This window comes from Carassius gibelio, chromosome A12, assembly GCF_023724105.1.
Source record: "Carassius gibelio isolate Cgi1373 ecotype wild population from Czech Republic chromosome A12, carGib1.2-hapl.c, whole genome shotgun sequence".
Lineage (NCBI taxonomy): Eukaryota > Metazoa > Chordata > Actinopteri > Cypriniformes > Cyprinidae > Carassius > Carassius gibelio.
Window position 1 is genome coordinate 10,049,099 of NC_068382.1, and position 12,430 is coordinate 10,061,528.

General features: G+C 35.8%; 1 protein-coding gene across 2 annotated transcripts in view; it reads right to left on the reverse strand.

The window, feature by feature from the left end:
* Positions 1–296: 296 nt before the first annotated feature.
* Positions 297–12,430, reverse strand: part of LOC128025739 (ras-related protein Rab-26-like) — a 48,788-nt gene continuing 36,654 nt past the window's right edge. The window contains exons 5-8 of one of the 2 annotated variants that reach the window (XM_052612277.1): positions 3,537–3,602; positions 3,299–3,355; positions 2,687–2,763; positions 297–1,547 (exon numbers count right to left, since the gene is read on the reverse strand). In XM_052612277.1, coding sequence (XP_052468237.1) covers positions 1,445–1,547; positions 2,687–2,763; positions 3,299–3,355; positions 3,537–3,602 — 303 coding nt within the window. In that variant the 3' untranslated portion in view covers positions 297–1,444. Of the gene's footprint in view, positions 1,548–2,686; positions 2,764–3,298; positions 3,356–3,536; positions 3,603–8,788; positions 9,057–12,430 lie in introns of those variants that run through there. The other variant, XM_052612278.1, reaches the window with a different exon arrangement.

Sequence of the window (12,430 nt, forward strand, 5' to 3'; positions counted from 1 at the left end):
TGCTGTGGATTATTGTGATGTTTTTATCAGACTCTCATTCTGACGGCACCCATTCACTGCAGAGCATCCATTGATGAGACACTGATGCAGTGCTACATAAAGTGTTACCGCTTTTGACTAAAACCTAATCAGCTAAACTCTAAACAATGCTTTACGAGATGCAATGTGCTCCTGGTTTATAATATTTAATATTTGATGCTGAAAGTGATTTTGTTTAATAAGGAAGGAGCAGCAATGTGATGTTGTGTCCATGAGAGGTCACTGTTGTATAATATTACTGAGACACCAAAGCAGAATTCACTTCACTGTCAGATTTTATTGTTGGGAATACAAGACATATTACATAAAAACCTTGAGAAAAACAAAAACAAAACACAGATCAATTCTTTGCATTCACCTACCAGATAGAAAAAAGTTCTGTATATCATTGCTTGTCATTTCTCTGATATTACAACTTCATCTAATTTCTTAAAATAAATTCAACTTATATACATCAGTTGATTTGTTGTCAAAAATCTGTGAGCAGTTAAAGATGGCACATCCGTAGAAATTTCCTGACCAACAAAACATTCATTTCAGTCCATAAACGGTTCCTCCTTTAGTTTCAAATGATATAAAAATATCAGCAACAACAAGAACAAAAGTGCAAAAGCCATAGTACTGAAAAATATTTGTACAGCACGATATATTAAACGATGCACAGTACGCACAGAATCTGACATTACATCAACTTGTTTAATTCAGAACATCACTTAAAGACACTTCTTCTAATGAAAGCTTTCTATATATTCAGCTTACAGGACATTAAACATAAAACATCGATTCTATTGTACGCAAACTACTGTAAGTACCATATGATATTTTTCATATGTACAATACATACATCTTTAATATGAGTTCATATGTTATGAAAAGACATTGATAAAAAACAAAGACAAAACTGGAGAGAATATAACATATGCAAGTAAGTGTAAAAAAAGCGAGTTCCTTTGATAAATTTAATTGAAATAAACATTGAACGTTTCCGACACAAAAAGGTAATTGCAGCTTTTTAATCTGACAATTTTTCTACTAATTCTTTAGTTTAAATTTGCATGTTTGGGATCAATGTGTGCTTCTGAATCTAACTACTGACTGATTGTTTTCATGCGATAAAAGCAAACTTCATGGTCGTGAGTTGAACGTACATTCGCAGCTGCTCCGAGAGGTGGGTCTGTGTTTATGTGGGGTGCAAATATTTAAGGACGTGCCAATTGCATTCTGATGACGGCTGCTCTTCACGCCGTGTTTGCTTTGTGTCATTGGCTATTGTTTGTGAGCTGTGAGGTCCAAAGATAGAACACAAGTCTCCAGAGCCGCAGAATATCTGACAGGCAACCGATTTATGTGATAGAAGAGGATGAAAGCGGAAAAACACACAGACAGACAGCGAGAGAGAGAGGGTTTATGAGCGACAGCAGCCGACTCCCTTCATCTCCTTGTTAACGTACTCCTGCAGCTGAAACTTGGGCTCGTTCGGCTCCTTCATCTCCCTGTGCTTCAGCTCCCTGAGAGACGGAGAGGAACACATCAGATCCTCTCCCAACTCCTGCGCCTGCTGATTACTGTGTTTAGAAATGCATATGCTGTCTGTGCTGATTAGCACAGGATTCAATGAAGGAATTATGCAAATCTGTTAACTACACAAACACACCCCAAAATGAACACTGAACACTTATTTACACAGGATTCACTATTTTAACTAATATATCATTGTTATTATTTTAAAATATTTTCAGATATTTTTTTTTTTTTATGTTTTGCACATTTTAAAATAAAAACACCTCGAGTTAGTTCAATATTATTTGATGCATTATGAATACATTTTTACATTAATATGCAATTTGCAGTGTGCAACACCCCATTTTACGGGTCAGTTGTAAGGCTTGTGGAGGATTTATATTCATGCATTTTGCAGATGCTTTCATCCAAAGCGACTTTAACTAAATTCATGTTGTATATTTTTTATCAGTCCATGCATTTGATCGTGCATGTTTAACAGTTACAGGAATGCACATAAAAAAAAATCAATAAAATGCAATTTAATAAGCTGGTTAAACTGCAACAAAATCTTAAATAAGATCACTGCAGAGTGCAAGAAACTGATTGCATGTGATCTGCATCATGTAATCAGATAAGTGATTGTAATTAGATTATATTACATTTTAAAATACTCATAATGAGACTACAGTTTCTCTATGTATGTAATGCATTACATTTCTAACTACAATTTTTGTCATGCACTTCGGAATGAGTAACAGGTGACAATTTGTATGTAAACTAACCCACACTAACTTATGTTTTTAAATAAGATGCCATTTAAAAATCATTTGCATAGGAAAGAGGCATGTTTGATTATTTAGAGAGGAACTGAAAATGTGTGTTTTCTTTACAATATACAGACACAAATTATCATTAAACAATGCATATTGTAAGATGCTTCAGATAAAAAATACCTTCTAAATGCATAAAAGTGAATGCATTTTAGCTGGTGTAAATTGGTTACATTAGAAGAATAATGGATATGATGCATCTAGAAATTTGATACTGTGTGCAAAAGTGGCTCACATTTATTCAGTGAATCAGCGCTCTGCAGATTCTCAGTGTGGGAAAATGCACAGATTCTGTCTGAAAATGAGTGACTTACTTGGCCACTGCAGTGAAGGCCAACTCCACATTCAGGCCTGATTTAGCACTGGTCTCCATGAAGGGAACACCAAACTCCTTTAGAGAGAAAGAATAAATGCTCTTCTTCCTTCCTTGTAGAATGCAGACTTTAAACAATACATGCATTAATAAACAGTGGGATCAGTGCTTCTGCATTCATTTGAGGGGTCCCTCTAAGATCGATACACATGCATGAGTTTGTGTCAGATATGCATGAATAATTTAAACAGGGCAACCTCTCAAAGACAATAAAATAGGCTGAATAATGCCTTTATTTACCCTGCTGTGTATCTGTAATTACAGTTTCAGTTAATGCATGGAATGATGCCGCTTTGATGTTTTACTATTTAAAGATGCATTCAAACATGTTTCAAGGTTTTACACATAAAGAAATTATTTGTATTTAAAAACATGCTTAGATGACCAAAATAACTGCATAAGTGTGTTTCTGTCACACTATGAATAATTGTGCATCCTCTAAAAGACAACATAAGGGGCTAAATAAGATGAGCAATTTGCATTTATCTCCATTTTCCCCTATTTAAAAAGATTTTGCACTTACAAGTACTAATATATATATATATATACAAACCTTGGCCAGTTTTTCACCCTCCTCTCTCTTCACAACCCTTTCATGTGTAGCATCAGCCTGAAAAATCAATCAATCGATCAATCAATCAATCAATTAATAAATAATGCATTGTTCATTAGCGTTGATTTCCAGTCAATGTGTTTTAAATAAATTATGCATGAATTGATAAGATCCATGCATGTAGCGATAAGGTTTCAGACCTCTAGGAAGTGAGGTATCTATAAGCTTCCGCACTCACCTTGTTACCCAGAAGCATGATCACGACGTTCTGCTGAGCGAACTCATGAATCTCTGTGAGCCAGGCCTGCGGAAAGAGAACAACTGACAGCAATTGTACTGTAAATGTACAGGTAATTACCACAATCTCTCATGCACATGCAAATATTTTCCAACACGGTATGAGAGGGCACGAATGTTTGCTACAGTGAACTTGCAGTCACACAAAAAAAAGAGCTAATAAGTAAGACCAGGATTAGAGAGAAGAGAAGAGATACTGAAAGAGAGATACAGAGAGGGTGATGAAAAACGCCCAACGGACACATAAAGCCTGATCACAGGTTAATGAAAGCTGCCTGTTAATACTGAGAGCAGGGAATCATAGCAGTGATAAAACTCAATGACAAACTGAGTCAAACAGTAAGGGTCACTCATTTCCGGAGTCTCAATCATCTCTCTCTCTCTCTCTCTCTCTCTCACACACACACACACACACACACACACACACACATAACAAGAGTTTGCAGGCCGGGATTCATCACAGCATGGGCTTTCCATTCACGTGCATTTGCCGCAATGCATGCAGAAGACAAAGAAGCGTGTTGTAGATTCTGTCTGTGTTGTAATCGCTTCTGTTCCTCCCCGATCTCAACACTTTTGCATGTGCATCTCTAAATGCGACGCACTCCCACGATCTCGTACCCTGACTCATCATCACAGACTCTGAAAATGGGTCGCTCTCTCCACGCCTCTGAAACTCACTCACCCTTCATTTGCATTTAAAATGCATAACAGTGCTATTTAGCATACTGTCATTAAAGCCTTGTACTATATCATGTTTATTTTCCCTCGGGCTCAGAACAGGAGAACGAAAGAGAAGGAACAGTGTTTGATCCCTCTCCTATGTTTGTTTCATTTTCTGCTTCCAGGCTTTTTTATTTTATTTTAATCACAATCAACACTGGTCCACTGATATGCTTGATTTTCTTTCACAAGGCAAGAAGGCTGTATTAAATGCTTGATTTATGATCTTCTGAATAAAAGGGCACATTTCAAGAGCCCTCTGACCAATAATACACATCCCTGTCTGAATATCACGCCACACATTACAAAAAAAAACTCACTCATATTCACAGCGCAACCACAACCAGGTTTGCACATATATATATTTAATGTGCAATGCAAAGAAGTTATATTAGTCAGTATTTTTGACTTGTTTTCCAATACAAACATCTAAATATTCTTAAGTCACGATACTTTTACCTGGGAAGCCAAATTAATTAAGCTATAAGTTTTGTATTCTAGAGACACTTATCAAAATTCAGTGAGTTCATATTTAAAACAAGTAAAAGTTAGACATAACTTATCGTTTTACGCAAAAAGTCACTTCATTTTGATATATTTGTAAGAAAACAAGATGTTATACGTCTTTATTTTGCTTCTCAAGTAAATGTATCTTTGATTTAAAGAAAAATACTCATTGCGTGTCTACTCTTTCTAGCAAATATAGTAAAGCAAATAATATCTTACGTATTTTACACTCAAAATTTACAAATATTACTTTAACATGAATTGTAAGAATTAATTTTTAATGAAATTGGTTTCACAGAGATGAATCCTGTCCAGAAGATAGCAGAATAGGATACTTGGCAATAAAGCTCTTTCTGATTCTGATTCTGTGTTCTGAGCGTGTTCAGCTCCAGGTTGTTAAGACTGAACCACACAGCCAGCTGCTCAACCTCTTGTCTGTAAACAGACTCATCACCGTCCTGGATGAGGCCGATGACTGTAGTGTCATCTGCAAACTTTAGGAGCTTGACAGAGGGGTCTTTAGAGGTGCAGTCGTTGGTGTACAGCGAGAAGAGCAGAGGGGAGAGAACAGAGCCCTGAGGGACACCGGTGTTGGTGGAGCAGCTGTTTGACATGAATTTCCCCAGTCTCACTAAATATTGCCTATCTGTCAGAAAGCTGGTGATCCATTGACAGATAGAGCTAGGAACAGAGAGCTGGGTCAGTTTGGTCTGGAGGGCTGTTGGGATGATGGTGTTGAAAGCCGAACTAAAGTCCACAAACGGGATATATATAAATCTGGGAGCAGTGTGAGACAAATGTGTGTCTTTGCTCAGAATACAAACAGAATGTAAGTCCAATCTCTTTTCTGTTGAGAGTTTAAATAATTTTTTTTATTTTATTTTTTGGTTGGATTAAATAAAGGTGTGTGATCTTTTTGTTTAGTAGTCAATAAATGCATGATTAATCCAGATGTTTTTTTTATTATTTATATTTCTAGAGTTAAATTAATAGTTCAGCCTTAGGTCATCCAAGATGCCATCTGAGATCAGGATGAGTTTGTTTCTTCATCAGGTTTGTAGAAATATAGCATTGCATCAGTGTCTCATCAATGGATGCTCTGCAGTGAATGGGTGCCGTCAGAATGAGAGTTTGATAAAAACATCACAATAATCCACAGCACTCCAGTCCATCAGTGAACATCTGGAGAAGACAAAACCTGAAACACATCCAGCATTAAGATGATTTTAACTCAAACACATAGAGTCTATAATCCAGAATAACACTTCCTCCAGTGAAAAAGTGCATCTGCTGTTGACTCTCACATCAAAATCCAGACACATATTTGTTTAAACGCTGCTTGATCTGTGCAGATCTGTTTGCAGAACACTTTTTCACTGGAGGAAGTGTTATTATGGATTAAAGATCTTTGGATGGATTTGTTTCAGCTTTTGTTTTCTCAAGATGGTTACTGATGGACTGGATTATATATATGTATGGATATGTTCAGCATATTAAAATTTTTTGGGTGAACTAATCCTTTAATTCACTCAATCTGATCGCTTCTCCATGATTGACAGTAGGAGAGTTAATCTGACCGAGTAACAGTAACTAATGTTATCAGTTATTCAAGAAAACTTGGAGATTCAGCTATGTATCTTTCTTTCTTCAGAGATATGGGTCATGCACATCTCATTTAGATTAGTATTTATCAAGATTATTCTGTAAATTCTGTAAAAGTGAGAAATGAAGGTTCTCATTGTAAAGTGTGGTTGCCGTAAGATTAACCTGATGGGGGTAAAAACATCTGTCATAACTGAAGGCGGAGTCACAATCGTCTCTCTGTTTTAGGAGTGACACACTGACATCGTGTGTTTGCGTTCACCACAGCATTTGCCTAAAGATCCATGCTTCACTTTGTACATGAAAACTTTGTTATTACATATTTATGTAGGAACTGAGAATAATAAAATTAAAATCAATAAAATTACTGAATATATTTTGTAACAATGATTTTAAGTATTTTATGTGTGCCTCTGCTGTTGTCACTAAATAATAATAATTGATGTGATAATAAATAGCTGACTTTTCCATTTGTTGACACGACAGGGTTAAATTCAGATCGTCAGTATAATTTATTAAGTCGGGTGTCCACTATCATATAATAAAATACTTACTTAGGATTCTCAGATGAAAAGAACGTTTCAAAAGAACAGCATTTTTTATCTATTTTTTTGGAAATAGAAATATTTGGTAACTTTACTGGCACTTGAAACATTCAATGCATCTTGACATTTGTCCTTGATGAATAAGAATATTGATTTCTTAAAAAATATCTAAATAAATACTAACCCTAAAAGTTTGAACGGAGGCACATATATTTCATCATGTTCTTTTTACACTCACAAAAATGTCAAACTGTTGAGAAAAAAATAAGATAGATAGATATATAGATAGATAGATAGATAGATAGATAGATAGATAGATAGATAGATAGATAGATAGATAGATAGATAGATAGATAGATAGCTCATGAATATCAAAGCAAGAAAGAACTCAGATGCTACAACTTTCAAAAAAGCTTCTACTCTCCAAAACGACACAACTCTACCTCACAGCGCTCACATCCTCAGGTTAGGAGGGTAAAGAGGACTAAAAAATCCTCCCTCAATCCCATCAAACTCATTTGTAGCTTTGCCCTCTCACACCCACACAATCCTGTTCCCTCTTTTCAGATAATATAATATAATACCAATATATGCGCTGCAACTGATATATTGTTCTGGTATAACCTCTGGGTGAGACAGAATGAGGGAAAACAGTGAAATGAAGCAGCGCTGCTGTGGGTCTAATGGTTATTGTGTTTAATGGCTCTGTCAAAGCCTCGGTGATACTGTAATCAGCAGCGTTGTTCAGCCACAATCGCACGGATGATTACACAACGTCTAAGAGAACTGTACGAATTGTTAAAGTTAGTTTCATCCTCTGAAGAAAATGAGACTTCTCCATTACAACCTGGACATGAGCGAGCCAGGAGAATTCAGAGCGATACAACTAATCTAAACTTCTGAAGAGAAGAAAGGATTCAAAATGTGTGTATGTGAGATGAATTTAGATCGAGGCGGCTGAGCCAGCGAATAACACACGTCATAACCACGACTCGGTCTACGAAGCAAAAGCGAAGAAGCAGAGTTTGGTATTAGCAGGCTAAGGTGAAGAACTTAAGATAAAGCACACAAATTATCTGAAACGCCTTTGGAGACGGCTTATGGTAGAGAAATGTATTCAATTCATGTGCAACAGCTCTGGTGGACATTTATGCATGCTCCCTCAAACTTGTGACATCTTGTGACATCTTATTGTGCTGTGTTATAAAAATGCACATTTCAGAGTGGCCTTTTATTGTGGCAAGCCTAAGGGACACCTGTGCAATAACAGAGGAACACAAAAATCTTGATATGTCACACCTGTGAGGTGGATGGGTTATCTAGGAAAAGGAGAAGTGCTCACTAACACAGATTTAGACAGATTTGAAAACAATATTTAAGAGAAATTGGCCTTTTGTGTACATGGGAAAAATTTTAGATCTTTGACTTCAGTTCATGTTAAATGAAGGCAAAAACAAAAGTGCTGAATTTAGAATTTTGTTCAGTCTATAAAACATTCTAAATCTAATTCAAATTCTAAATAATGCTTCAAAACTTCTTAAACACTGGGCATAGCTACAATTAACTTTACCTCATTTATACATTAATATAACTATAGCACAATACATTTATGAATATATTTCAGAATAAATAAATATGCAGTCCCACAATGCACTGCAGGTGAAAAAAGCTATTATAGATAATACATTCAAAATCAAAAATAAGAAAAAAAAAAAAAAAAAACTTTTGTACTGTATGTAACCATATAGTTTTATCGAGTTTTTATGAATGACAATAAAACAAGAAAGTGCAGACAAAACAGTCAATCTGACACTGATACACTTTCTACGACAAGCGTTTATTTCAGTCCGTAAGCGTCAGGAGATCAGAGAGAAATATCACAGGTAGATGCTCAATCTGTCAACCAGCAGAAATAGTTGTTGTGTGTCACAAACACTACTATAATCATTATAAACCGCTGTCAGCGATCGAGCCCGAGGCAGAGAGACAAGAAACACATCCCACAGATCATCCTTCAGCTGCTGAGCTACAGCTGGACCGTATAACGTTACGCTCTCTGTAAGTCTTGCATGTTCTGCGTGTCTCTGTGAGAAAGAATGATACACAATCTCAAACACACGTGATGCTCACTCTCTACATGAAAACACATAAACTTCATCTCCAGAGCTGCCCTGAGTCACTTCAGCAGCTTTACAGCGTCAAAATATAATAAAACCCTTCAAAATATACGTTTGGTTTAACTTGAAGAAATTATGACAGAAATATAATACTGTAAAATATAATTCTCAAATTAATAAATCTTAAGGAATATTATTTAACAAATATATTTTTTCCATTTATAATTTACACAGTTCTTTCAATCTTATTTGACAAAAAATATATATTTATTTTATTTGTTATAAATTAATTATTATTTTCCATTTAATTACATTTGTTTAAATTTTCAAGTTTTACTACGTTATTTCATTAGACATTTGTTTTTTATTATACATTTGTATTAAATAAAACTAAATAAAAACCACAGAATTTAGAAAAAATCAACTAAATGGAGAACACAGAATTTAGAGGAAAATAAAATGGATTTAATTGAGAATTGTGAAGAGTTTTGATTACATTCATTCCCAAGATCTAACAAACATAAATTAACGCTAAATTTATATTTTGATAAATATGGATACATGATATGGAAAGAAATATTGTGATAATATTTTTGGCTAAATTTCCCAGTTCTACACTGAAGTTACCTGGAAAGATCCAGCGCTGAAAAGGTAAAAAAACATATAAATAGAATTGCATTACTAAAAAGAGACTAAAATACAATTTTCATCGACTAAAACTAGTTGAAAATGCACAGACTATTAGTAGACTTAAACTTGACTTGACTAAATAGCTTCATAAGCAGATCTCCTTTGTTGGGACACTTATAGTCAGGATGCAAAACTGTAAATGCATGTTGTTGGTTGAATTGTGCATATGCTTCATTTTTTCTTTTTTTATGTAATAATAATAATGCATAATTCAAAATACATGTGAAAAATCAATGCAAAAAAATCCTCCACATTAACAGTACATTGGCCAGTATTTGTATAAACATTTACTGTAATCTTAGTATAAAATGTGTAAGACTCACAGGATGTCAGAACACTTGTGCATTTCAGTGCGAGAGCATGGTTTTATAAATATTTGATTATTTGAGCTCTGCTGTGTGTCAGTCGCAGGATGTGTGTTCTTCAGTTGACCAAACACTTCAGAAGGTGTCAGAAAGTGTGCTAGAGACTGCACTTCTTCACATTTGTACTGCTGAGAAATGCTGAGACTGCTCACAGGAATGAAACTGGAGAAAACTTATTGTACCTGTATATCATTTCAAAAGTGTTGAATCAATATGAACATCTGCTGCTGTTCTGTACTGTTACAAACACAGAAACGGTCAAAGTTTAGCTTCTTAGCATCCAGTTGGCAGATTACATAACAATAACATGTGTACATACTTAGATAAATAAATAAATAAATAAATTGTTTAATTGGAGGTGTAGAATATTAAAGAAGATGTCTTTGTTTCTTTCTTTGCTCTCTCTAGAGTAGCTTCAATTCTGGTTTACGTGATATTTGTTGATTTTTATCCTCAAGGCTTTTTAAAAAAATGTATTTTTATTCTAACTATACATGTAGGACTTTATATTGCAGTCGGGAACAAGTGGGTCATAATAACTAGATCCAATGGATCAAACAGAGGCAAATCTAGCTGTTTTCCCGAGTGAGCAAGAAACAGACGTGCTCGTCAGCATGAATCACTGTGATTGGACTTATTTGCATAATGCTGGTCTTAGTTTTTCAGACATAAGGTCTCTAAATGATCAAAGTTTGCTGTTAAACCTATCGCACACAATCTCCTCCATGTCTTCTGTCTGTGATTGATGGTGTAAGTCAAAGCTCGTTTAGTGTAACTGTACAAGCGTCCAGCTTCATCTCGTGTCAGATCTCTCCTGATTCTGATCAAGTAAAGGTCAGTAATATCTCCAGATGAACTCTTCCTGGACTGAAGCAGCTCAGCTTTACTTGATTCTCCATCAATCATGTTTTAGAGTCTCAAATCTGAATTGACTAACCAAGACGCCAACGTTAGCTCGGTCTGAAGTGCTTTCAGGTATTTCAGGTTACACTGATCTGATTGTTACGCATGAGCATGAACGTGCGAAAGAGCTCAAATCATTGACAAAGAAATGGGACCTTTGCGTGAAATGGGATAACATGGGTTAAAGTATTACAAAAACGACATTTTCATCACTGTCTGCATGCTTTATATCGTATAGCACACCCTCAGGGTTTTCATATGCAACAGCCCGGTATGTGAAGGAAAAAAATCCCATAGCTGGAAACATTACATGAGTTGAATGTTTGCACAATGAGTGCAGCAAAAGCTCAGGAAGAATCATCCTCAAATCTCTCAGGCGAAGCGTTAGAAGCGTTTTTCTTTCGCTTCAGAGCACATTGACTGAAACCTGCCCTTCACAGACGTCTGCAGTGATTGTAGGGAACACAGCGGTCCGTCAAAGAGATTCAGGACAAAACACGCTAAAATAATGTTTGATATCGGTGGGAAGTGTGTGTCATCTTTCATTTCAGCTCAATGAAAATGCATCCATGGAGGAAATGAAAAGATTTCGCATGTGATCTTTGGCTCGAGCGTGTGCGGGAGTGTAAGTGTGTTTTCATAGGGACTATCTGACTCAGTAATGGTTGCAAATAATGGACATAATGCATCTTGACATATTTCAAGGTTGTTTAATGTACTGGAGGAAGTATTATTATGGATTATAGACTCTATGTGTTTGAGTTAAAATCATCTTAATGCTGGATGTGTTTCAGGTTTTGTCTTCTCCAGATGTTCACTGATGGACTGGAGTGCTGTGGATTATTGGGATGTTTTTATCAGACTCTCATTCTGACGGCACCCATTCACTGCAGAGCATCCATTGATGAGACACTGATGCAGTGCTACATTTCTACAAACCTGATGAAGAAACACACTCATCTCATATGTTCTGAGGGTGAGGATGTTTCCAACTAATTTTTATTTCTGGGTGAACTATTCCTTTGAGCACTTCCTCGTCTTGATGGAGCCACAATAAAGAATCTTTATTTTTAAGAGTGTATGTGCCGTATACCATCATTCGAGTGTCTGAGCAGACATTAAAGCTCCACAAAGAGCCATTGTTTCCTGAAAAAAGGCTTCTTCTGGTGGTAATGCTTTTAACCAGATCCATTTGTCATCCAAACAACCTCTGAACTTGTTTTTACAGCGTTCGCAAGGAAGTATTATTTTTGTGTCTCTCAGACTTTGCGGTTTTTGGGGTTTGTTCTCCACTTCTAACACTAAAGGTCTGTTCTAGTTCACATGCTTCTGCTCAGATATAGTGTGTTTTTTCCTCTACTCAGAAAAGCTGTTTCCATGCAG